The sequence below is a fragment of the Procambarus clarkii genome, chromosome 23 (genome assembly GCF_040958095.1).
Source record: "Procambarus clarkii isolate CNS0578487 chromosome 23, FALCON_Pclarkii_2.0, whole genome shotgun sequence".
NCBI lineage: Eukaryota > Metazoa > Arthropoda > Malacostraca > Decapoda > Cambaridae > Procambarus > Procambarus clarkii.
In genome coordinates, this window is record NC_091172.1 from 7,708,617 (window position 1) to 7,735,528 (window position 26,912).

At 45.9% G+C, this 26,912-nt stretch overlaps 1 protein-coding gene across 3 annotated transcripts in view; it reads left to right on the plus strand.

Moving 5' to 3' along the window:
- LOC123764144 (ubiquitin carboxyl-terminal hydrolase 24) overlaps positions 1–26,912 on the plus strand; it is a 167,919-nt gene that overhangs the window by 48,267 nt on the left and 92,740 nt on the right. For all 3 annotated transcript variants that reach the window (XM_069329848.1, XM_069329847.1, XM_069329849.1), the window contains 6 exons: positions 3,724–3,914; positions 10,201–10,369; positions 16,397–16,559; positions 17,357–17,509; positions 18,609–18,766; positions 26,246–26,346. In XM_069329848.1, the coding sequence (XP_069185949.1) occupies positions 3,724–3,914; positions 10,201–10,369; positions 16,397–16,559; positions 17,357–17,509; positions 18,609–18,766; positions 26,246–26,346 (935 nt within the window). The remainder of the gene's footprint in view (positions 1–3,723; positions 3,915–10,200; positions 10,370–16,396; positions 16,560–17,356; positions 17,510–18,608; positions 18,767–26,245; positions 26,347–26,912) is intronic.

The window sequence follows — 26,912 nt, forward strand, 5'->3', positions numbered from 1 at the left end:
TCAAGTTTTTGTGGAAAATTTGATATATTCGTTATCTAGAATGTGTTTGCTTTTATCTCACATTTAAGGTAATTTCGACCATTCTGTGTTCGCTCATTAATTTTTTAATCATGTATTTATTATCTTGCTTAAAGTATCGTACACAGTGCACATATTCTTATACAGTTTCCTTCATTTTGTACCCTTCAAACCCGTGTTTGTGTTAAATAAACTGTCTTTATCTACCCTATAAATTCCTCTTGAGGATCTGGTATGTGGTGATCATGTCTCCCCCTAACTCCTCTGTCTTCCAGTGACATGAGGTTTAATTCCCGTAGTCTCGTCGTAGCTCATACCCCTCAGCTCGGGCACTACTAGTCTGGTGGCGTACCTCTGAACCTTCTCCAATTTAGTCTTGTGCTTGATGAGATACAGACTCCATGCTGGAGTTGCATACTCCTAGATTGGTCTGACATATGTGGTATACAAGGTTCTGAATGATTCCTTCTTGAGGTTATCTTAGATGATTTCGGGGCTTTAGTCTCCCCGCGGCCCGGTCTTCGACCAGGCCTCCACCCCCAGGAAGCAGCCCGTGACAGCTGACTAACACCCAGGTACCTATTTTACTGCTAGGTAACAGGGGCATAGGGTGAAAGAAACTCTGCCCATTGTTTCTCGCCGGCGCCTGGGATCGAACCCAGGACCACAGGATCACAAGTCCAGCGTGCTGTCCGCTCGGCCGACCGGCTCCCTTGCACAAGTTTCTAAAAGCCGTTCTTATGTTGGCCAACCTGGCATATGTCGGTGATCATATACTCTTGATGTGGGCTTCACGGGACAGGTCTCGTGTCATATCAACCCCCCAGGTCTTTCTCACTCTCTGATTCTTGAAGAATTTCAACTCTCAAGTGGTACGTTGTATCTGGCCCTCCTGCTTCCTACATCTATCTCCATCACATTACATTTGCTCGGGTTAAACTCTTAACAGCCATTTGTTGGACCATTCCTTCAGTTTGTTCAGGTCATCTTTAAGCTCCATGGTGTTCTCCTCTGTCATAATCCTTCTCGTAAGTGCATCCAATAAATAGAAGACCTAAACTCAAAAGAGGCAGGGTCCATCATGGAGGCAAATTTTGGTTCTTGCAAGAGGTACTGTACTTGAATAACTCGACTAAAAATTCTCCTGAGCCACCAACAGAGGAACATGAGAGGATGAAAACCTCTGGAAAGACAGTCCCAACAGGCCTAACAGTACATGGAAATGAACCCTGGGGAAACCAGAACTTAAAAGAACTTATAAAGGAAGGGGCTATGAGAACCCCCTCCCCTTGCAACAAGAAGCCCTCATCAGAACCACCTATAGTTCAAAGAAACCCAAGGGCCAGTATCAGACTCCACCCAAGCCTCAGAAAGCCAAAGGCGAAGGCTCTGGAGCAGAGCTAGCTTTCACCCCCAATGCTCAGAATAAGAAAGCAGTCCGGAGGAGAGGCTTAAGGAAGAGTGGCTGGCTGAAGATAAAACCTCAAAACCTCGGTGGGACCAGTAGGTTTAACTGCCTCCTCGCCCAAATCAGAAAGGGGCAACCCCCTAGTCGGCCAAGCTACATCCTGAGCTAAACTCTATCCCAACCTAAAAACCATCGGACATTTCAAGGCTGGAAGCAAGGAAGGGGGGGGGGATGAACCATGTCTGATGGGAAAGGAAGAGGTGGTGTGGATGGAGCTACGGTGGAGATCACCAACACCTCCATTTCTGGATCCCTAAACATGTCGGGGCATCTCCAGGGCATCCAACCAGGCACACAGCCTAGACCTCTGAAGATGGGTAAAGAGAACCCTTAAAGCGGTAGCCACTCGATAATTATGAACTTCATTGGGAGGGTCAGATAAGTGCACCACATGGCGAGCGCAAACCCCACATAACTGGGGTTTGTGCTCTGGGTCTTGGGTGTCTCCGACCAGGAGGCCTGGTCGAGGACCGGGCTGAGGGGACATTGAACCTCGAAATCATCACAAGGTAAGGACCCAACAGGTGGCATGATCGAGGCAAAATGAATTAATAAATGATCATTTCCTTGTGGCATGGACGACAAGCAACCATCAAATTAGCAAGAAGCAAGAATGGGTTTAGAGACAATGTCCATTAGCCAACTGAACCTGTAGGGGATTTCCAGGGCCTAAAGGGTAAACCATCCAGGACACCCAAGCACTTACAATGCTATGCAGGAACGTAAGCCAACAAAGCCTGGGCTTCACAGCTGTGAAGGATGAGCTCGGTGCACCATATATGTGAGCAAGCAAATCACAAGTGCGCCCCACCAGCCAACGCTCGCTCTCGTCCTGGGTCAAGACCCCCTAAGAGCCAGCTGACTAACCCAAGGCGAGGGCCACCTCAAGCATGAAGGACCTCATAAGAGGACAAACTCAAACACACCAGAGAATGCTTGTCAGTGCAGGACCAGCACTTGAAAGCACTTAGGGAAGGGAACCCTGAGCACATGCAGCTCTTAAGTACCAAAAGGTCAGGCCCATGCTTCACTGTGTACAAAACAAAATCATACAGGTCAAAATCCAAACAAGCACTTAGCTGAAGAGCAGCAGGACCAGTCACGACTTACTGACGGCCCTGGGGGTCCTCCTGCATTTGGCTGACACGAGCAGTATCAGCGGTTGAAGTGAGAGCTTGAGCCAATAGACAATACGAGCCCCAGCTCCTTCTCCCTCCCCAAAAGAATGGGAGGGGTGGGGCACATAAGTGCATGCTTGTTTCAAGAGTTTTTGATCATTTGTTTACTTTAATGTGGGGCGTTAATTCAGTGGGTTGTGAGGCTTCAATCTCTTGAACCTAGTAGTGGTCTGTATTGGTTTGCTGATTTTCTGGGTGTCTACCCTGTTGAGGTGACAGAGTGCCACCTGCTTCCTCTGTGAGAGGGGGGCCAGATTCTGACTCTGGTCCTAGGTCGGTCGAACTGAGCTCCACATCTGATGGGATTTAGTTATTAGGGGCCATCTCTGCGAGATAGCTTCAGGGAGCCGCAGAGGGCTCCCTCAAAAACATAAATGGAAAATTTGTATGAGCTGAAAGTGGGTATGTGTTGTATGCATACTGCATAAGCACATACATGTCACATCTGGAAAGGTGAAGTGGAATGCGTGATAGTATTTCATGAAAATTAAAAGGCATAAAAGGCAAATTAAAAGCATATGTTTATATACAGTAGCTCTTGGTAAAGGAGTTATTTTCAGTCAATGCTCCTTCAGAAGAAATGTGTCATTAATAGACAAATGAGATAGAATATGATATTAATCTATAAGGAGAGCGGCAGCTGAGCGGACAGAACACTGGATGCGCAATCCTGTGGTCCCAGGTTCGATCCCAGGCGCCGGCGAGAAACAGTGGGCAGAGTTTCTTTCACCCTGATGCCCCTGTTACCTAGCAGTAAATAGGTACCTGGGAGTTAGTCAGCTGTCACGGGCTGCTTCCTGGGGGTAGAGGCCTGGTCGAGGACCGGGCCGCGGGGACACTAAAAGCCCCGAAATCATCTCAAAATAACCTCAAGATATAAACTTTCATAAAAGTTATTATGTTTTGTTTTTCTCAATAGTGGTTGGTAGGAGTGTGTATGATTGGTAAAAAAATGGTTTTCCACTCATGTTTTAATCGTATTTCTCTTTTTCAGCCAATCTCTCAAAATGCTATGCAAAAGATCTCAAAACCATTTATTTTTATTTTTTCTCTATTCAGGTCCTTTCAGGAAAAATCATGCCAATTTCAGCAGAAGGCCATATAAACAATAATGCTCATTTCTGTGAAGAATTCCTTATGTGTGGAGGACTGAGCCTTATTACAGCATTGCTACAGAAAGACTCCCTGCCTCAGGAAGTTGACTATGAGATTCGCCAGAATGTTTATTTAATAACATTGCAAATATTAAGGTAAGAAAAATATAGCATAACATGGTAAGAAGAATATTTTTATGTAGTATTCTTAATTTATAAGTTGAAAGCAAGTTTATTTTACCTAAAGTTCATGCTTGTATCCACAATAAGAATTAGATTTTCTTTGTTTGTCAGAAGAAGGAATTGCCATGTAATTAGCCCTTTAGTTATGACTCCATTTTCTGGGAGGAATCCTTTGGGGGCTCCCTGCTGCTACATTCTGACTAGCTCCACCCAATTTGAATCACAGCAGGCCCTTGTGAGTCTTTAAAAGCCTAATGGAAACCAGAAGTCAAAACCTGGTCCCCTAAGAGGAGCAAGGAGCAGAGGATTCAAGATCACACAACCTGAATGATAAAGCCACCAGAAAGGTAGGGCAAACCAAAACAAACAACAAGGTCAAAATTGAAAATACTGACTACACTTGCAACTGGATCATATGGGGACTTGCCCCTATACGAGTTAGCCAGACATCAGCATTAGCAGGAACTCTTACTGGGAAAGTTCAGAAATTAACATTCGTAATTTCTTGAAACACAACCAACATGTATATATTTCAACATACATTAAACATAAATTTACATGATTAGAGGAGGAGCTTCATATACAGTACATCCAGTGCTCAAATACTTCATTGACAATCACAGAAATTTCAACTTGTTGGAGTTTGTCAACTTGCTTGATGAAAGACTTCAGTTTTGACCTAACACAGCACTAAAAATACCATACATGAGCTTTGCATTTCCTTATATCACATACAGTACTCACACCTTTACCAAAATCCTTTACAACACTCAAATCGGAACAATCACTTGTGCCTTCCATTAAAGATAAGCTACAACTTGCTTCCTCTTAGCACCCCCATGTCGATTGCTGCTTCTACCAGACATAGTCTTGGCAAAAAAAATTCCAACTTTATAATAAATAAAAATTTAGAAAAGAAAAATCTTTCATTATCCCTTCAACTATGAATAGAGACCACGGTCTTCATCAGTGGTATGCAGAGCATCCAGGAATGCTTGTAGGTCTAGCGTAAGACTTAAAAACTCCTGTGGGTACACAGGGCTCGCATCCACTTCCTCAGATCTGCAGTAAATAGATGCCATTTTTTGAAAAACAAATTTGGGTGCAAGATGCTTGGTACTAACACACAACCATGTGTAATGTATGCACCACAGCTCACAGCATCACTGTTTAACTCAAGCCCTAACATCACTTATTAATGATATTATAAATAAGTATTTGCACTTACAGTATTTATTGATGATAGTGACATAGAAAATTATGACAGTGATAATGATAATGTACAAGGTTCAGATATCGGTAAGCCCGTTGTTGGTAACGATGTTTCCAAAGCACGGGTAAACAGCCACAGCACACAGCTGCAGTTTGATTCCTCTGTGCATCATGCAACTGGACCTCATGTTATTTTAAAAAAGTGCGTGGAAAAATTATTCATGTTCAAGATTTAGTGACCGGAATTCTGATAATAGAATTATTTTGGCACGAGTTAGCATAGTGTATTGAGCCGCACATTGCATTGTCAGATGCTGTTGGCAACTGGCAAGCATGTGTGGCAACACTGTGGATCAATGGTTGCAAGATTATCACACTTGCCAAAACTGGTTAGTGGCTTGCAACACTGCATAAACATGTAAACTGTTATAAATAATGTGGTAATAGTGTGAAATTTAATTGAAATAAGTTTATTGAGGTATAAATTCACAGAAAGGGATGATGTAGCTCAAGCTATTCTTACCCTGTTCTGTACAATGTGTTCATATATATATGTATATAGACACATCACAAACAAAACATAACTGAACAATGAGTAATAAACATACATTTCTTCCTTTACACATGCAGTATGTTATCAGATGTACACACAAATACTTTATAACTAGGTACACAGACAATTTGCAATAGACATTCACAGAGTACAAACAAAGTTACAATCTTGGTGAAAAATTCTTATATCTCTCCAGAATATTATCAGTCTTTCCATTGTGACACATCCATATTATTATTCAGGAATAGTCCTTATCTCAGTATTTCTGTATACATTAATCAATGGGCAGTCAAGAACATAATGGGTGAGAGTGTGAGACCTTAACATGCCTCATAGTTTACACTTAGTTTCATTATCATTAACACTTATTCCATATTCCCAGTAATATTTGTACCCAAGCCTGAGTTGCATGTGTACAGAGTCACATCAAGCATTTCTCCTTTTTACCATAAGTGAAATGGGTGTTTTGACTCACGTATATGCAGTATTGCATGGTTTGACTTCCCTCATATATTATACCTCTCCTCGCCACTACTGCCTGTGCCTGAATATTCCCAAGTTTGCTTCTTATTTGTCCCATTGTTAAAACATTCATTGTCAAGTTGTGGTTTTGACCTCAACGACTGGCTGGTTTGGGCTTCCATTTGGTCCATGTGTCAGCTAACCAAGGATTTGGTTCTTAACTAGCTCACCAGGTTTAGGTTCCTGGTGAACTGGCTCGAGTCCCAATTGGTTTTATCCCAGGTTTGGACTTGCCTTGGCATTGTTTGGGACTAGTCCTGCTTCTCTTTGCCTGATTCTGTCAGCTTGGCTCCATCTGCAGCTTCATCGTGGGCTGGTATTGGTTGGCTTGTGGGCTTTGTTCAGTTTCTCAAGTTTCATCCATTTTGCCACTCCTAGGTCCAGTGGGTTTGGACTCCACCTGCCCTTTTACAGCGTCTTTCTTGCTGGCTTCCTCTTCGGATTTTAAGCGTTCAGTTCCGGTTCTGCATCCTTCCCATATCCCTATGTGTTCATGGCTGCTTTGGCTCTGGGGGCTTTCTGATCAGTCTTCACCATGTTGCCCAGGGTTGGTAGTTGGGCCAGTTATTTCAGGTGCACAGTACAATGCACAAGTTTCCCATTGTGTTGTATGGCCTGAAGAGGATTTGGCATCCTTTGGTTTCCATGCCCTGGCTCCACTCCAACTGTTATGCGGTTCATTGCCTAAACTAAGGAGGGTTGTTTCGGTCCATCGCCCCATGGTGCTGGATGCTTAGAGTAGTTTGGCTCCATGTTTTTCTGGGTTTGGTTTTTCATGTAGTTCCTGTGTGGGGTGTGTCCAACATTCTCGCAGACTGGCTATCTCATTTCCATCCTATTTCTATGGAGGGACCATTGGTGACGTGTTTTCCTGTTGGATCTACAAGATGTTCGGTCGCCTTGAATTGAATCTTTTCACACATTTGTGTAGAACTGACACCTTCCATCTTACACGGCTATGTTAACTGGACATAAGGCTCCAGTATTTCTACCAAAACTGGATGAACTGTTGCTTAAACAGCACACCCTGGATCAGGATGGAAAGGGAGGAGAATTCCTAAAACCCACCAATGTGGAAAATTGGTTATATAGTGGTACCTCCACTTAAGAATTTAATCAGTTCCCAGAGACGGGTTGTAACTCGAAAATTCGTAAGTCGAAACAAATTTTCCCATAAGAAATAATGTAAATTAAATTAATCTGTTCCACGCCCCCAAAAGTATTAACTTAAAAATGCATTTGAAACCAAATACCAGTCTTTTTGTACTAGCTACAATACAGTATGTACAACTTACCTTTAATGAGGACTCTTGTTGGGGTATGGAAGACGGTGAGGAGAGAAGGTGGAGAGGTGTTAGTGTTTGGAAGGGAGTCCCCTTCCATTATAACATCAGGCAGTGATGACTTCTCTGGGGTATTCTCTCTCCTACATTTTGCATGCATACCACTAGGTATGCATGCAAACATACCTAGTGGTATGCATGCAGGTTGTGGTTCACTGCTTGTTTTTCACTAAGAACCTTTCCAGAGACTTGTTTTTCCCTATGTCTGAACACTTAACTGTGGTGAGGTATCAGTGTCATTAAAAAAGTTAAGGCAACAGCCTACTGCGCTTGATTTGGCTCCCTCAGTACTGAGGCTCTCACACCCGGGAATGTTGCCAGCGATTTTTTTTAAATGGCGTCTGTTCACAAAAGCCCTGAGGAAGCTGATGTGAACTCCATGTAGCTACAAGAGTTTACAATCATACGCTATACTTGTAAGATCCCTGAGGCGCGTTGGGCACCACCCGTCAAGAGGTGCATTGCGCAGTGCAGTGGTTAAGGGTTAAGGAAATAAGTTGCAGCTCCTGCACTATGGAAAAAACGAAAATGTAAAAATGATAACCATATATAAAATGGAATCAAATCACACCATAGAATGAAAAAGGAATGTAAAGGCTGTAGGAGTAATCAAGTTGGAAGACCTTACCTTTTTAAAGAACACAATAAAATAGCTTTCACAACTACACCTTCCAAACAAGGGGTGCCATACCAATGATGATACTTTTCAAGACACTAGTGCTCTCTAGGGTGGAATATTGTTGCACACTAGCAGCCCCATTCAGAGCCAGAAGAATTGGTGACCTAGAGAGTGTGCAAAGATCCTTTACAGCTAGACTCCATTCAATAAGTCATCTTAATTATTGAGACTGATTAAAAGTTCTAAACCTGTAATTTCTTGGGGGAGCCCTGTCGGCTCCCTGCAGCTATCCAGGCTGAATGGATATGTATATCTTTCTGGCATCAGTCAATGCATGGAGTTCTTGCCTATCGTTCTTGTCCCTCCTTAGGGAGCCGCCAGGGCTCATCCAGAAAGAGGCTTTTCATTACATTCAGTGCTGAATTTTTTGGCACCAGCGGCCAGGAACTAGCCATGATCTGGGCAATTTAACCCTAGATACAATATTTATCAATAGAACATGGGAAAGAGATTTTGTGTGTGTGTGAAATAATTGCCATTAAGTGACAGCTTTAGTACCTAAGCACTTAACCCATTGTCCTGTTTAGATACAGTAGTACTTTTTATAACTGGACCATCGTACATACAAAGACGTAATGGACGATTAGATATTAGAATGTGGTACTACTGTACTGTATTCACTTTATAGTAAAAAAAATAAGGCTAAAACTCAGGCTTAAATATTTCTAGCCCTAGTATAGCACATATTTGTACAGTATAATATTAGGCCGCAGATAGTGTGTGTGTACCTAGAAAGGTTAGATTAGGTTAAGATTTCTTTGCAACATCAGTACAAAAACTTTTCCGGCTTGTTCAAATTCATTAGATTTCTGGAGAGCCCCTACAGCTCCCCAGAGCTATCCAGGCTGAATGGATATGTATAACTTTCTAGCATCGGTCAAAGTGCATGGAGTTCTTGCCTACCAGGGACCACGAACCAGAACCTGGCCCCCTCAGAGAGGCACGAGGAGCAATGGCCTACAGGAACCCCTTTGAGGATGGAAGCATTCTATGTCTGCCATCGACCAAGACAGGCACCCAGAAAGGTAGGCACCCCAAAACAAACCCCTATTCTGGTGAAAAGATTGCTACCAAAAGTTGAACGAATGGACAGAACTCCCCAAACAAAAATAGCAAACTAGCATGACGTCATCACATCGCCGTGCCACCGTCTGCGCAACCCCTCTCCCCGGGAGAGGGAAAGGGGGAGCCCAAGACCCTCCGCGCCGGCTATCCAATTGGCAGTTCTTAGTTGATGGGTTTACTGGCCAGTCGGGTGCCTCTGGCTCCACTTTTGTTTTAGCCTAAGAACTGCCAGTTGGATAGCCGGCACGGAGGGACTGGGGCTTCCCCTTCCCCCTCCCGGGTAGGGGGGTTGAGCAGACGGCGGTGTGGCGATGTGATGACGTCATGCTAGTTTGCTATTTTTGTTTGTGGAGTTCTGTCCATTCGTTCAACTTTTGGTAGCAATCTTTTCACCAGAATAGGGGTTTGTTTTGGGGCGCCTACCTTTCTGGGTGCCTCTCCTTGTCGATGGCAGACATAGAATGCTTCCATCCTCAAAGGGGTTCCTGTAGGCCATTGCTCCTCGTGCCTCTCTGAGGGGGCCAGGTTCTGGTTCGTGGTCCCTGGTAGGCAAGAACTCCATGCACTTTGACCGATGCTAGAAAGTTATACATATCCATTCAGCCTGGATAGCTCCGGGGAGCCTCCGGGACACTCCCAGAAAATGCCGTTTCATTACATTCAACGCTGGTTTTTTACTTTTAATTGCCTTTTATATACGTATGTACATAAATGTATGTATGATGATTTTCATCATTACTATAATACCTAAACAGGAGGATGGACTGAAGCTCTCAAAGGTAGTATCAAATCACTAAACAGAGAATTAATGGACAGTGAAAGTCTTTTATGTTAACCAAGATATTGCCTTTATAAAAATTTGAATCAAAATATTTTATCTCACAGGTATTTACTTTGTGGGTCAACACCTAAAGGACAAGAACTACCTGTAATTGGGCAACAACCACATCCGGGCCCACCAAAACGTTCAGCCCTTGATTCATCAGCTCAAACTAGTCCTCCTCCCATTGCGTTTTCTTCGTTTACGCCCATTATTGCCAGCAGGGTCATATTGGTAGGTGTTGACAGAAAGAACATGGATATTTTCAAATTAGCTGCATACTAATGCCATTATTAAATTAATTTGTGAACATTCATCATTTAGGTGCGTATACTTTTATGGGGGGAGCCCCTGCGGCTCCCCGGAGCTATCCATGGCTGATATGGATACCCTAACTATTTTTCATCAGTCGATGTGGGTGGAGTTCTAGGCCTGCTGGGGACCACGAGCCAGAACCTGGCCCCCCCTCACAGAGGCACGAGGAGCATTGGCCCATAGAAATGCACATGTGATTTGAAGCATTCTATATTTGCCATCGACCAGGACAGACACCCAGAAAGGTAAGCGCCACAAAACAAACCACTATTCTGGTTAACAACGAAAATCATCAAACGAGTGGACAGAACTCCCTAAAGGAAAAACGAGCAAACAAGTATGACGTCACATGAGCTGCGCCGCATGTCTGCACATCTCCCCCCCTCCCCGGGAGGGGGAAGGGGGAGCCCTTGACCCTCGCACCGGCGATCCTCACCCCAGTTCTGAGGCTGGATATCAAAAACGCGAAAAAATGCCGACTGGAGAGAGGGAGGGTTGCCGGGGAGCCTCCGGGACTCGTCCAGAAATGCCGTTTCAGTACATTCAACGCTAGTTTTCTGGGGAGAGCCCCTACGGCTCCCTGGAGCTATCTCACCAAAGACGAAAACAGAGGGACGCATCTGGGACGCGGTCGGTGCTCACACCACAAAACGAAGTCGAGACAACAAGCTGCAACAGCCGACCCAAAGGGACAGAGACCCAGGAATGGACACGCGCGAGCGTGCACCCAGGACCCAGCGCTACCGCCAAAACAAACTGTGCCCAAATGTCAGCCTAAGACATGCCACTAAAGATGGCAGCAAGTGCAGCAAACCTACGAATGTCAAGAGCACAGGGAGAGACCGCAGGCCGGTGAGACAGAAGGACCCGGCAGACGACCGGAGAGACCCGAACCCGAGAACAGGCAAGGGAAACCTGATCAACCCAAAGCGCCGCTCGGCCTTGTTTTTGCTTCTTGGGAACCGGACTTGGGGGTGTTGGTCATGTCGGCCTTGATTCAGTCCATGCCCCCTCATTCTTCCCCTGCTGTGGTTCGTTAGGTCTCCCCCCCCCCCCCCCCTCCCCCATGCTTCCGGTTCCTAGGTGTCTGTGAACTTCGAGGTCGGGTTGGGTTTTCGAGGTTTGAGACTGGCAGTTTTGGGGGTTGCGTTGGAGGCATTCGAGTCTGTTCCTCCAGCCGTAGCTCCGGGGTCTGACCAGTGGGCCTGCTCTCCTCCTGCTTTTTTGGCCACCTTGGCTTTTTTTTTGAGGCCGGGGCTTTGGAGGACGACTTGCCCTCGGGGCCTGACGTGAGGGTTCCCGGGGTTGGGGAGGGGGCTGACTTGGGGCCTTGGGCCCCGTTGGACTCCGCCTGGGTTTTCTGACCTTCCGAGCGGGGCTTACTGTTACTAGGAGTGGGGTTTTTCTTTTTCCCTTTCCCCTCTGTGTACGAGTTGCCTTTAGGTGTCGGCCCCTTCCCGGGTTCGTTCCATGTCTTATTAGGTCTTGCATGACTTTTGGTCATGGGCCACTTTGGATTGGTCCGGTTTTGTCGTTCCTTCTGCACCGTTCACGGGTTGTCTCGGGCTTTGTTCCCACGGCTGAGGGAGCCGGTGGCTGAGCGGACAAAACACTGAACGCATGATCCTGTGGTCCTGGGTTTGATCTCGGGCGCCGGCGAGAAATGATGCGCATAGTTTCTTTCACCCTGATGCGCCTGTTACCTAGCAGTAAATAGGTACCTGGGAGTTAGTCAGCTATCACGGGCTGCTTCCTGGGGGTGGAGGCCTGGTCGAGGACCGGGCTGCGAGGATACTAAAGCCCCGAAATTATCTCAAGATAACCTTAAGAAGATGGATGCTATTGGGTGCATTATTGGAACGTCTATCACCTTCTGGTGGGGCTTACCTCCAGTCCTTTCTAGGACTAGTTGGTACTCTTCCATCCCTTTTTCTCCTCTTTCGATGCTGTTTCCAATTTTAATTGTTGCTTCTTTCCATCCTTTATCTTGCCATTGCTATTAATGGTTCCATATTCCTTGTTGGCATCCTCCCCGGGGGTTGAGTGGTGCAGCCCGAACCTCATGTGTCCTGCGCATGCGCCGTGGGTGATTGTTTTCTTCTGCTCGGTGTGAGCGTGTGTTGGTGTTCAGCGCACTTTCTCCCGGGCTATACACTGCTCTCGCTCATCTTATCTCTCCTGTCATCGCCCCCTGGTTCTTGGGGTCGTTCTGATTTCTATGTGGGGGACTCGTCTAGTTATTTCTCTGTTTGTGTGGGGGGTGGTGCCTTTTCCACCTCTCTACCTCTCCACTTCATCTAATCTGCACACACATCTCTGGACGTGCTCTACTAGCCATGCTCCCAGGCCATGACACGGCCATTGCACATGACCTGATAGTGCCTCTGCTCTCCAAGTGAGATTTTGCAGTCTGGTGACTTACTTGGCCGGGACGCTGGACACTCGTTCAGTGCCTGGCTGCACCCTTATGTGCGTTCCAACCCATAATGTTGTCTGACCCAAGTAGCAGTTGGGTTAGCCCATGTGTTGTGTTTCCACGGTGGTCGCCCGGGTTTAACGTCGGCGAGCACTGATTTTCATGTTTGACATTTCTTGATGTCCACATGGCACAGTAGCACGACACTGCCCTAGCCTAGCCTAGCCTCACCTAGCCTAACCTAGCCTAACCTAGCCTAACCTAACCTAGCCTAGCCTAGCCTAACATTTCCTTGCTTAGGCTTTTTGGTTTCTGCATTCTCGAGGTGTTTTCCACAATATTCTTGGCGTTCCTCGATTTTGCCTTGGGCGACCGTTGTGGGGCGCAGAGCGTGGGTTTGCCCTGGTGGCATTCTGGTTGACTTTTGACTTGGCATTCGCCCATATGTACATTCCATATACACATCCTTATGCTTCATATATGTACAACGTGTATATACGCCTTTGGGTTTGCTACTCTCACTAGCACTTAAGTTGGGCGAGTGTGTCTTGACTTTCTCTCCCTCCTAGCCTGTTTATATGTTTCATGTACCTTCTGTTGCCGATTTTTTCTGCTCTTGTTCCTGGCTTCTGGTGCTTAGCCTGTCTTTCGGGTCTTTTCGTTGCATTTAACGTCTTCCTACCTCTCTCCTACACATTGTTGTGTATCATGGTAGGTGCATATTGGCTATTTTCATGCTCATGCTAGGTTGGAATGTCTTCTTGTTTTGTTTCCTGTTGTAGACCAGGCCCTGTATTCCAGTGTAGCTTTGAGTTCTTCCTCTTCTTGTCTGTCACTACCAGCTTCTGTGTTCCAATGTCTGCTGGTGTATACATAGCTTTCCGGTCACCCACTCCTGCCCCTACTTCCTTTTCGTTGGGTCCGGGGGCGCTTGGCTTCTGGTCCTGGCTACGGCTTTTCTTTGTTCCTTTTCGGAAAGTACGTCTTTCCTTTACGAAAGTACCGTCAGTGGTTTTCGCTTCGCGTCTCGGGTTCTGGCTTGTGTCTCGTGTTGCTCGGTTCCTTGTTGGCCTCTGCTAGGGCCTTGGTTCTTAGGATTCTTGTCGTCTGTTGACGGGCTTATTCTTCCTTCATGGGTCGGGGGGGGGGGAGGGAGTTGCCTCCCGGACAGATAGTGTCTACTGGCCAGGTTGGTTCTTTCCCGGCTTGCCGGGTTTAGGTTCCTGGTTCTCTGGTCTTTCCCGGCTTGCCGGGTTTGGGTTCCTGGTTCTCTGGTCTTTCCCGGCTTGCCGGGTTTGGGCTCCTGGTTCGGGTTCCTGGTTCTCTGGCGGTTGTCACTTTTGGTTCTTTGACAGCCTTTGTTCTGTTGCGGCTTGCTTGGTGTCCGCACCCGGGGTGGTTTTCCCATGGCTCCGCCTCCTTTACGTGGTCGGTCCGGTCCATGGCGGGGCTGGTTCTGTCTTCTCCTCAAGTCTTCTGGTCTGGTACTTTTGACTAGTCTCTCACCATCTGGTTGGTGATCAGGTGTTATTTTTGTAATGTGTCTCACCTGCGTGCTTCGTCTCGGTGGCGGTATGGGGTTTTCTGGCGGTCCTTCATTTTCTTTGTCTCTTTCGAAGGTGTACTGCACTCTTTGTTGTCGTGGTCTTGTCCTTCTCTTAAGGTGGTTCAGGGCCGTCTTCTGGCCGCATACTGTCGCCCTGTCTTGTGCGGCACTGGCGGAGTCACTTTGGATTGGTCCGGTTTTTTTGTTCCTTCTGCACCGTTCACGGGTTGTCTCGGGCATTGTTCACCTCCGGCCCGCTCATGCTCCACCTGAGCAGTCCTGCTCTGGGGCAGGGTGCTCTTTTCTCTTTTCCCTCTTCCCTTTGGTTTGTTGTGGCCCCTTTGGTTCCGGAGGGGTCCCTGGGGTTGTTGTTGCTTGGTTGTTGAGCCGGGGTGCTTCTTCTTGTGTCCGGTTGCGACTCTCTGCCGTTCTTTGCACGACACGGCCTCTAAGGCCGGGCTGCGCTTTGGGTTGATCCGGTTACCCCTTCCCTGTTCTCGGGTTCGGGTCTCTGGTCGTCCGCTGGGTCCTTCTGTCTCACCGGCCTGCGGTCTCTCCCTATGCTCTTGACATTCGTAGGTTTACTGCACTTGCTGCCGTCTTTAGTGGCATGTCTTAGGCTGACATTCGGGCACAGGTTGTTTTGGTGGTCGCGCTGGATCCTGGCTGCACGCTCGCTCGTGTGCGTTCCTGGGTCTCTGTCCCTTTGGGTCGGCTGTTGCAGCCTGTTGTCTCGACTTCGTGTTGTGGTGTGAGCACCGACCGCCTCCCGGATGCGTCCCTCTGTTTTCGTCTTTGGTGAGGTAGCTCCGGGGAGTCGTAGGGGCTTCCCCCAGAAAACCAGCGTTGAATGTAATGAAACTTTCATTTTCTGGGTGAGTCCCGGAGACTCCCCGGCAACTCTTCCTCCCTCCCTCCGATCAGCGGTTTTTCGCGTTTTTGATATCCAGCCTCGGGACTGAGGTGAGGATCGCCAGCGCGAGGGTCTGGGGCTCCCCCTTCCCCCTTCTGAGGAGGGGAAAGCTGCGCAGACATGCGGCACGGCTCATGTGATGTCATACTTGTTTGCTTATTTTTCCTTTGGGGAGTTCTGTCCACTCGTTTGATGATTTTCATTGTTAACCAGAATAGGGATTTGTTTTGTGGGGCTTACCTTTCTGGGTGCCTGTCCCAGTTGATGGCAGATATAGAATGCTCCAAATCACATGTGCATTTCTATGGGCCATTGCTCTTTGTGCCTCTGTGAGGGGGGGCCAGGTTCTGGCTCGTGGTCCCCAGTAGGTCTAGAACTCCACCCACATCGACTGATGAAAAATAGTTAGGATATCCATATCCGCCATGGATACCTCTGGGGAGCCTCCGTGACTCGCCCAGAAAATGGCGTTTCATTACATTCAACACTGTTTTTTTTTTTGTTTCTTTAATTGTCAGTTGTTTCATATTAAATTCACATATTTAGTTCTGATTGCATAGTTTATTTGTACAATAACAACAAGTGTGGGCAGCAAATTTTTATTACATATGAATTTTTGGAGTATGCAAATCTTTAGTGAGTAGATTAGCGAGTACTCTAGTGAGTAGATTTAATATACAATTCTGTATCTTGATTAAATTACCAGTATAATCATAAAGGTAGTAGCTAAAGGATCTAATTTGCTTAAGAATACTCATCTAGGTATGTTATTTTTTAATTGATTCTGTTAGAATAATAATCAGTAACATTCTGAGGCTGGATGCTGTTCCCAGTACAGTAGTGATATATCACATAATGTCACTAAAAATATAAAGGTTGTATTAAATTAGATTTTTTATGAGAATTAGTTTGTACATAAGAATAAAGGATACTGTAGATGTCCTGTTGACCATAAAAGGCAGCTGTTCCATGAATGAACAACTTTATTTCCAAACAAATAATTTCTCAGGTTCTTCTTGAATCTAATCTTCTCCAGTTTATATTTATTATTAACTTTCATTCTCTTTTCAGGGATTCAGTGTAGAAGAATGGAGCGAGATGGTGTCAAGCTTGATGAGAGTATCATGGGCTGGTGCTGCAGGAAAGCTCTACCTCTCATCAGCAACACTCAATATGCATGACCCAGTTCTTTCACCACCTGAAAACTGCAAATCCTCCAGGCAGAGTAGCACAGGTATCAAAGTTCACTGCAATGATTTCTCAATATCATTCTTCTTTTAAGATTATCTGGCATTGCAATGTTTTTGTCTTAATTTTTAAATAATATATTGTCTTAAATTATGTGATAAGCATTGTGAATTAATGCTTAACCTCTAATGTGCCGCTAAAGAAATAATGCTTAGCCGCCCAAGCGCCAAAAAAAAAAAAAAAGTGCACAAAATATTTGTTATCTTTATAGAGCGAGCGAAGGAATTGTTCTCAAGGTTAGCACCGACCTTTTCGCAGGTCACCCCCTTCAACTGGGTGGTTGGAGGGAGGGGGGGAGGTTGGCTCTTTTTCCCATGCTTGATCTCCCGATTTGTGGGCATTTTGGGTTGTCTTGTGGCTATCAGTGGTGTTGAGCTATCCCACCTCTTTTGGGGGTTCGGATGACTTGTTTCGCTGGACTGGTCGGAATAATAATAATCTGAGCAATACACCTACATATGTTCTATGTATGTATGCATATTTTAACATACATATCTATATATATGACAATGTATGTGACAATATATCTATATATGTATGTCTAAATATATATATCATAGTACAGTATGTGACAAAATATACTATGAATATTTTGTCATTTATTATACAAAATATACAAAGTATAGTACTATGTTATAATGGTAAAAAGAGTTTATAATACCCTTTATATATTATTGAATAAGGTTGCTAAAAAATGTTTTTAATATGTTTTAGATATATAAAGATGTCTAGTTTTATTTATATGCATTAAATGATATTAATAGTCAATCTGTAATTTTTCAGGTAGTGCCCATAGCTCAAGCAGTGAGAGTGAAGGTGTGTTGCAGTGTGGCGTTTGTGTGCAGCATGGGATAGTGCGGCCCACTGATTCCCTTATAGCCTCGCAAGCTCTTCACCTCCTTGTAGCCTGCCTTAGATTCCGTCCTCAGCTAATTGGTAATAAAATAATTTTGTGAGGAATGTATGTAATGTATGTATGTTATATCGAATAGTCAGAATGCATTCCTTGGCCTATTATGCAAGGCCCGATTTGCCTAACAAGTCGACTTTTATTGAAATTATAATATTTTGCAAAAAAATTCTTATAATGTGATAATGCTTTCCATTAACCACCGTACTGCACACTTGGTTTCAGCAAAAACTTTGTGTAATTGTTAAGGGCATATTTTTGTTGTTTTTATAAATGTTCAGATAAAGTTAATGTCAGAATGTTTCCAAACTCAACCATTTTCATTTCAAAACACAGTGATGAAAACATTAAAATATACCCCCCCCCCCCAAAAAAAAAGTAAAAAAAAATAACAATATATGCAAAAATAAGTGCAACAAGCCCTATCTGCACCGAACACTGGCATATCTGCAGCTATGCATCAGCAGACCAATACAGCAGCCATGGTCTCATCTGTTCTAAGTCACAGGGAAAGATTGCCAGACGTGACTCAGTCAATGACATCATCAAGAGAAGTTTGGCTACAGCTGGGTGTCCAGCACAAAGGGAACCGTAGTTGTGCAGACCTGACAATAGACACAAATACCCAGATGAAGTCACTCTGTAGCCACGGAGGGATGATAAACAGGTTATGTGGGGCTACACGTGTGTGTCTACATTGGCTGATACCTATCTACCTCACGGTACAGTTGAGGGAGGTGGGGAAGCCACCTTCAGGTAGATGCAGAAAACTAATAAGTACAGGGACCTACAACGTTGTTACAGATTCGTGCCGATAGGCTCTGAGACTCTGGGCACCTGGGGTAAATGTTCACTTAAATTTGTAAAGGAGATGGGTGAGGAACTCGTTAGACAAACTAGAGAGTCAAAAGCAGCCAGTTTCCTGTTCCAGTGTCACGATCCAGAGAGGAAATTCTTGCTGTATCTTGAGCATGTATCCCACCTCCGAAGAACTGGATGAGGCCTTCGATCATTGATTTTTGTGTGTGTGTGTGTTTTCTGTAAAAAAATTATAAAATACAGATATATATATATATTTTTTATTTATATATTTATTGCCACTTTAATGTTTACTAATTTTTTCAGATAGGTGGTATGAAATGGTGAATGTAAAGGACTTTATTGTGGACGTTTTAGTTGGATGTAGCGGTGAAGGAGTAAGAGAAGTGGCTTACCAACAGTTCACCAGTCTTATCAACATGTCCACACCAGCTGATGTTCATCCCAAGCAATTCCTTTCTCAGGTATACAATTTTATCCATGCAATTTGCTTGATTGCAAGTTATATCTCAATAATCCCTAAGCTCAAATTAAAATATTGTGCACAGGTTACACCAAATGTAGTAGAACAATTTACCTTCTCTAGGGAGGCTTCCCTTTCGTGGCTTCCTGAGTTCACCGATTCATTAGCTCCAAAACTTATGCACCCCACCAAGCCTTTGAGAGTCACAAGCACCTACCAGAGAGCAAAAGCATAAAAGTAGAAACTGGTCAAATCATTGGAGGCAAAGGATGTCTTGGGATACCAGATCAACCCATGCAAAGAGGAAATTCACTAGAAAAGTCAAGTGCCTCAAAGCAAGCAATTACATAGAGAAACTTTGGCAACCTTGTCACCTACACATACACTCATTAGCCAGTTACTGCTGCTAGTTACACTTCCCCATCACCAGTTGGCAGGCTTGGCAGTCCAGTGCTCCAGCCAGCTAGCTAGCCACCTCAGTCATGTCCCTGGTACAACCTAAGCAACAGCTCCTCATGCTCTTTCTCTCTAATGTAATGGTGGTTATCCTTTTGGACTCTCTTTATTCAAGGACTTATGTTTGTTTCTGTTCCAATTTTTGTGGCACTTCACATTCAAGGATTTTCTAGCCTTGCTTTGTGTAAACCTTGAGTCTTGTTCGGCTTAACTGTTTGTGCCTAGTTACCCATTAAACAGAGAATGTGTAGAGTATAGGTACGCACAGAAATAGGTATGTGCCACACACTAGTCGGTTGCCATTGGGACCTGTCATAACAAAATGCGTCCCAGTATACTATGCACATTGCTATCTCTAGTCACGACATAATTATTTTATCAGAATCATGGTCACAAAATCATGAATATGAATCATTTTCCACAAGTTTACTTTCTAAAGGAAAATGACATCTCTCTTGATGCATAGATGCACCAAATCATAGCTGTGTGATTACTTAAGTGTAGTTACAGAATGAAAGCATCACTCATGGTGTCCCATCTTCATAATACTGTCATATGATGCTTTGAAACTAAAGTTTTGACAGGTTTGGTCTCCATTACCTTCTCACTTGATTTGTTCCAACTGTCTACCACTCTTTCTGTGGAGAGCCTCGTCGGCTTCCTAAAGCTATCCCACTGATATAGTTCTTTCCTATTTGGGGTCACCAGTCAAGAGTTCTTGTTGCCTACCAGAGACCAGAGCCAGAATCTGGCCCCCTAAGAGAGGTGCATGAGTAATGGCTTATGAACACTTTACATTTAAAGTGTGTCATGCTTGCCATCGACCAGGGAAGACACCCAGAAAGGTAGGCGAAACAAAACAGACCATTGTCTGGTAAAAATTGTGACCTATGTCCTTAAAAAAGCAAAAGAACTCCCCCCAGAAAGAAAACAAACAAGCAACACTTTGCCCAACTAGCCCCTCCTGCTCATTAGTGCCACCCCCAGCACCCTTGGGGAAGGGGAAGGGAGCCCAAGTCACCTGGGCAACCCACCCTCCAGTTCTTGACTGATGTGCTGGCGGTTGGACTTCATCTCAGGCCATGATTTCCTGTTCTGGGATTTTGCCTTGTTTGGCTGTTTCATACTTGTGGTATGCTCTGGCCAGGAGTTCCAGGATACAGGAGCTGCATACATCTAGGGGCACCTTCCCTTTGTGCTCCATCAGTACTGACCAGACCATACACTAGAAGGTGAAGGGATGACGACGTTTTGATTCGTCCTGGACCATTCTCAAGTCGATTGTGAATGACTTGAGAATGGTCCAGAACGGACCGAAACATTGTCATCCCTTCACCTTCTAGTGTGTGGTCTGGTCAACATTCTTCAGCTACGTTATTGCGACTCATCGCCTTCATCAGTACTGCCCTAGGGAGCCGGTGGCTGAGCGGACAGAACACTGGACGCATGATCCTGTGGTCCCGGGTTCGATCCCGGGCGCCGGCGAGAAACAATGGGCAGAGTTTCTTTCACCCTGATGTATCTGTTACCTAGCAGTAAATAGGTACCTGGGAGTTAGTCAGCTGTCACAGGCTGCTTCCTAGGGGTGGAGGCCTGGTCGAGAACTAAGCCGCAGTGACACTAAGCCCCGAAATCTCTCAAGATAACCCTTGCGTGGTCAGGGTTATCATCCCTGGGACATTCAGGAATCACTCCGTTAGAGGATTTCCTCACTTGAGGTTGTCCTTGCCCTTGGGTTGCATCGGGGGTATTGGGCTTTCTGCCTTACATCGAGTAGGATAGTGTTTGTTTGCTTGTGGGGCACACTGGGCTTTAGGTAGTTCTTCTGCCGAGTTCTTGGGGTTTGGCTCTCCGCACCATTCACATTCAGGATGTGTCCAATGCAGACGAGGAGTCACAATAACGTGGCTGAAGAATGTTGACCAAACCACAAACTAGAAAGTGAAGAGACAAAGACGACAATGGACGGTCCAGGACGGACCGAAACGTCGTCGCCTCTTCACTTTATACTGTGTGGTTTGGTCAACATATGACTAATGTCCTGACAGACAGCCTGTTTCGCTTCATTCCTCTTTCGAAGGAGTAGACGGTCGATGCCACTTCCTTTGGCTGTGGCGGATGTACAGCTGGCTAGAGGTGGGCCTCTTCAAGTCGGTATGGTTTCGGCGTCTCCCATTGTACATGGTGGTGTTTTCCAACTGCGAGGCCCTGGTAGTGGATGCTTTTTCAGCAGGACTGGTTGAGGTGGGGGTTCTTGTACCTCCTCCGTCCTGTCCAGCTGTTGCTCCGAGTTCTGGCTTGATTGACTCCTATCAGGGAAGGGTTCTTCTTCTGGCCCTATGGTGGCTAGCCCAGCCTTGGTTTCAGGCGCTGCTTGCTCAGTGTCTGAACCTGGACATTTTTCCGTGGCTATGCCTCTTTCAGCAGGTCGAGCAGGGTGAGATTACTCGCTGGTTCGACTTATTCCTCCACAATATGCGTCTGGTTTTTCCGACGTGTGTAGTGTCGCAATTTGTACGGTAATCAGGTGGCTTCTTTGATGGTCTCCCACCTGTGGTCGTCTTCTCAGCGATAGTACAAAGTTTCTTGGAGGGGGGGGAGGGCTTTCCGCCATTTTCTTTCTCTTGTTGATGTCGGACAGGGTTGTCATGTCCTTTCTTTCTTGGCTTTCATGGAGCAGCATCTCGTGTCGAAAACTGTCGCTTCTTATTGTGTGGCATTGGCGGAGCCTCTGCAGCTTGCGGTCGGGGTGGATATCACTTCGGCTCCATTCTTCATGCTTTCTCGTCCACTTTTTCACCTCCAGCCTGCTCATGCGCCACCTGAGCCTTCTTGGTCTCTTGACCAGGTTCTTATCTTTCTCTCAGCATCTCAGTTTGTGGTGGCCCCTTTGATTTGTGATTGCTTCTGGAAAGTTTTTTTTTTTTTTTTTTTTTTTTTTTTTTTTTTTTTTTAGCAGTGATCTCTGGGGGTTGGGTTGGAGAATTTCATGCTCTTCTCCAGAGCCGGGGGATTTGTTCGTTTGGTCCTGGTGGTTGTTTTGTTCGTTTGCAGCTGGCACCTTCTTTTCTGCCGAAAAATGAGACGGTGGGCTTCTGGAGGGGGTCTGTTGGTTGTGGATACTTGGTTGGTTAGGTCGGGGTGCATGACGTGTTGTGTCCGGTGGTAGCTTTACGCTGCTACCTGCGGGTCAATTTTTCTGTGTTAGTGACTGAGCTTTAAATTGATCCGGTTTCCCTGGTTCCATGTTCCAGGGTTCGTGTGTGTCTCAGGTTGTCTGCAGTGTCATTAAGTCTAGCTAGCCTGTGGTCTACCCTCGTGCCCATAATGTTGGAGAGTATGCTGCTCTTTTGATTGTTTTTGGCAATATGTCTAGGGACGATATTTGGGCACAAGGGTTTTGGAGGTCGAACAGAGTTGGCTAGGTATCCTAGACTAGGTTATCCTGTGAACCTCCCTTTGGGGCATCTGTCACAGCTGATTGTCTCTTCCTCACATTGAGACCTGCGGTGCTGCTGCCTCCCGGGTAAGTCCCTGTTTTTCCTTCTCTGTGGGTAGTTAGCTTCAAGGAGCCGTCAGGGCTCCCCACAGAAAACCAGCGTTGAATGTAATGAAACGGCCGTTTCTGTGTGAGCTTCAGTTTTCCCTACTTATAGGTGTGGGACTCCTCCATCGCCTCTACCCTCTTCTGCATGTGTGACTCTGCCTTCTTCCACTGGCAGTGCTCCTGGCCAGTGGAGCCAGTGTTTGGAATCTTCTTGGCTATATTATGTTGTGACACGTTCGTGCCTACGTTCTGCAGGTGAGTTTATGCGGACTGGCTTCTCTTCGGCCAGGCGCTAGTTAGTGATTTTCGGATACGAATATATGAACATCGGAACATAGGTGACTGCAGCAGGCCTAATGGGCCATACGAGGCAGCTCCTATTTGTACCCATCCTGTCCCACTCTTATGCATGTCCAGCCCATGCTTGAGTCCAGATAGGGGGCCCTACCTCCACCAGGTTACGAGGTACAATGGTGGGGGTATATGTTATGGGGTAAGTGTTCTTGTCTGGATGTTCTGAGGTGACATTTTGCAGCAGTTTTCATGCTGTGGATGTGTGTTGGGGATTGTTGTGGATTTTTGTTTGGCCCTTCCGTGCTTCTTCCTGAGGCCTTACTTGTTCAGCTGGGTTCATGGGCCCATTTTTCATGGTCTTATCTGGGTCACTCTTTCCTTGCACGTCTTGCAGTGCCTGGCTTAGACCTTCCTTATATATTGGATTCTCTGTACGGTACTTACCTAGTTGTGTTGCGGTGTTGGGCTCTGGCTTTTTGGTCCTCGCTTTTCACCTGTCGTTCGCTCATGTGTAGTATCCTGGGCCTGCTGGGCTCTTATCATATCTGCGCTTGAAGCTGTGTGTGGTGTCATCCTCTACCCCATCGCTTCCTCAGGCGTTCTGCTTGTCTCCTACTCTGACACTGCAGTACTTCTTTCCCATGTTTCTTTGGCTCGTTTGGGCTCTCATTCCACCAGTGTCCCCTGGTGCGTGTGCCCCTGGGGTCCTGTAGTCGGTATTTTTCTACCTTATCACTTATTTTGGGTTTCTTCGATGTGATGATCATGTCCTCGTAGCTCATACTCCTTGGTTCGGGTACTGGTTTGTTGGTGTACCTTTGCACCCTTTTTTCTTTTCGTCTTGTGCTGGGACATGTCACACGCCTGTGTTGTTAGCGTGGCTTGTTGGGACATGACCAGCGGCTCTGTGTGTTGTTGGTCGTGTCCCTTTCATTCCCTTTTTGCTCCTTGCCTTCTTCGTTCCTCATCTTCCTTCTACACTCTTGTCCCTGGCCGTTGGTGCTGGGGCTCTTCTTCTGGTGTTTTCTTGTGTTTTTCCATTTTTCTCCTTTTATCCTACACATGGTTGTGTTTTGTTTGTGCCTTTTGGCTCTCCTATTGCCAGGTTTCGGTTCCTGGTTATCTGACTTACCCAGCCTGTTGGGGTTTTCGCGTTCTCTCGGTTTCCCTTCTCTAGAATCGCACGTCTGGACTATCGTCTCCGATCTCCTGGCGGGCTGGCAGGAGTTGGGATGTCTTCTGTACGGAGGATGTTCCATCTCCTCCTTTGCTGGCTTGGGTTTTTGGCTTTGCTGGCTCCGTGGTCGCACCCGAGATCTTCCCACGGCTCCACCTCTTCCTAGGCTCGATTGGCCCTGGCGGGGCCGGTTCGGTTCTGCCTCGAGTCTCTCGCCTTCTGTTGGTGGTCGGGTGGCTTTGTTGATGGTGTCCCACCTGCGTGTTTCTTCTTGGCGGCAGTGTGGGGTTTTTGGCGATTCTTCTTTTTCATTCTGTCCCTTCTTTGGTAGCTGCGTTTGTTGGCATGGCCTTGTCCTTTTCTTGTAGAGGTTTGGGCCCGTCATCTTGCCCCATACTGTCGCCTCGTATTGTGCGGCATTGGCAGAGCTGCTTCGGCTTGCTTTCGGTTTTGATGTTAATTCTGCACCGTTTCGCAAGCTGTCTCGTGCATTGTTTCACCTCCGGCCTGCTCTTGCACCGCCTGAGCTGTCATAGTCATTGGACAGAGTGCTATTTTCTTTCTTCTCCTCAGTTTGTTGTGGCCCCTTCGGTTCTAGTTTGTTCTTAAGGCTCTTTTTCTGTTGGCATTGGCCTCTGAGGGTCAGGTTGGGGAGCTTCATGCTTTCCTCCGGCGCAGGGGTTTCTGCTCTTTTGGTTTTCGTGGTGGTTTTGTTCATCTGCAGCCGTCTCCTTTTCTGATGAAAATTGAGACTGCTGCTTTCCGGAGGGGTCACTGGGTTGTTGATGCTTGGTTGGTTGGGCTAGGGGTGTGCATCATGTTTTGTGTTAGGTAGTGGTTCTTCGCCGTTACTTGCGCGCCTTGGCCTCTGTGTCTGAGGATGCGCTTTGGGTTGATACGGTTTCCCTTTCTTCCCTGTTTGCGGGTGCGGGTCTCCCAGGTCGTCCGCAGTGTTCTTATGGCTAACCAGCCTGCGGTCTATTCCTGTGCCCATGACATTCGTGCGTTCACTGTGCTTGCTGCTGTCTTTGGCACCATGTCCTGGGCTGACATGCAGGCACAGGGCTTTTGGTGGTCGTACAGGGTCCTGGCTGCTCGTTACCATGTGCACGTCCCTAGGCATAGTCGGGCCTGTGTCATTTTGGATCGGCAATTGCAGCCAGTTGTCTCGATTTTGAGTTGTGGAGTGAGCAACGACCGCCTCCCGGTTAGGTCCCTATGTTCTTCCTCTGTGGGTAGTTAGCTCCGGGGAGCCGAAGGGCTCCCCCCCCAGAAAACCAGCATTGAATGTAATGAAACGCCATTTTCTGGGTGAGACCCGAAGGCTCCCCGGCATCCCTCCCTTCCCCGGGTCGGCAGTTTTGATAGGTGGATAGCCAGGGTGAGGGGTCTGAGGCTCCCCCTTCTCCCTCTTGGCGAGGGGAGAGTTGCGCAGACAGCGGCGCGGCAACGTGTGACGTCATGATCGTTTGCTCGTTTCTTTTAGGGAAGTTCTATCCACTTGTTTGGCTTTTGGTAGCAATACTTTCACCAGAATAGGGGTTTGTTTTGGGATCCTTACCTTTCTGGGTGCCTGACCCAGTCGATGGCAGACATAGAATGCTTCTAAACACACGGAGGTTTGTATAGGCCATTGCTCCCCATGCCTCTCTGAGGGGGGCCAGGTTCTGGCTCGTGGTCCCCGGCAGGCCCACAGAACTCCATACACATGACTGATGCCAAAGTCTAGCATTAGCATATCAGCCTAATAAGCTCCGGGGAGCCTCCGGGTCTCACCCAGAAAATGGCGTTTCATTACATTCAACGCTGGTTTTTTTCAATATTTTGATTAATGAATATTTTAAATAAATTTGTTTTAATAATGTGTGTCATATAGACATTCGGCAGATGTAACCAGATTCATTATTCACTCGTAATATACTATTTAATGAACTGTTCATATTTTGTTATGTGCCATCCTGACTTTGCTGATGTTGCTCCTCTTTAAAAATGTATAATATTTTCAGGTGCTCATGAAAGCTCCTCTTCCTCTATGGGTACCCTCCACTAGTGCTCGTGGTGCAACGCTCAAACTTCTATCACAGTGTACCCAGTACTTCAGTCTCAGGTGAGGGGAGGGGGTGTCATGGTAATATGCTTACTCAGAAGGTGTTAACACTGAAAGTTTTTATAAATTCAGAATTCATACCTGTTGCTGACTGTTGATGTTGAGTAAATAAAAATACTAAAGGGAGAGAATTCCCTAGAACCTGTTTTGTTTACTACTAATTTAGCAAATGCTAATTCTTAAACACTATGATTAAACAGGTGTAAACTCTTCCACAAGTATATTTTTTGTCAACAAATAACTTGGTGAAATTATCTTACAGCTAAAATTTATTGAATTTAAATAGATCAGAATATTGCAGATTTGAATACTGCCTTAAATAATTTGCATGAAAACCTATTTACTTTCAAGATATGCTATACCAGATTTAAGAAAGGTGATTAATGCCTTAGAAATGCTTGAATTACCTTTGCTTTCAGGTTCTCATTTTCTTTTTGTGTTTTCTCATCTTTTCTGTGCTACGACTTTATTTTGATGCCTTTTAAATTCTCATTACACTGTGATAGTTCTTTCTTGTATGTATTAAAATCTTTCATAATTGCACTTGTATTTAACATATTGTACAT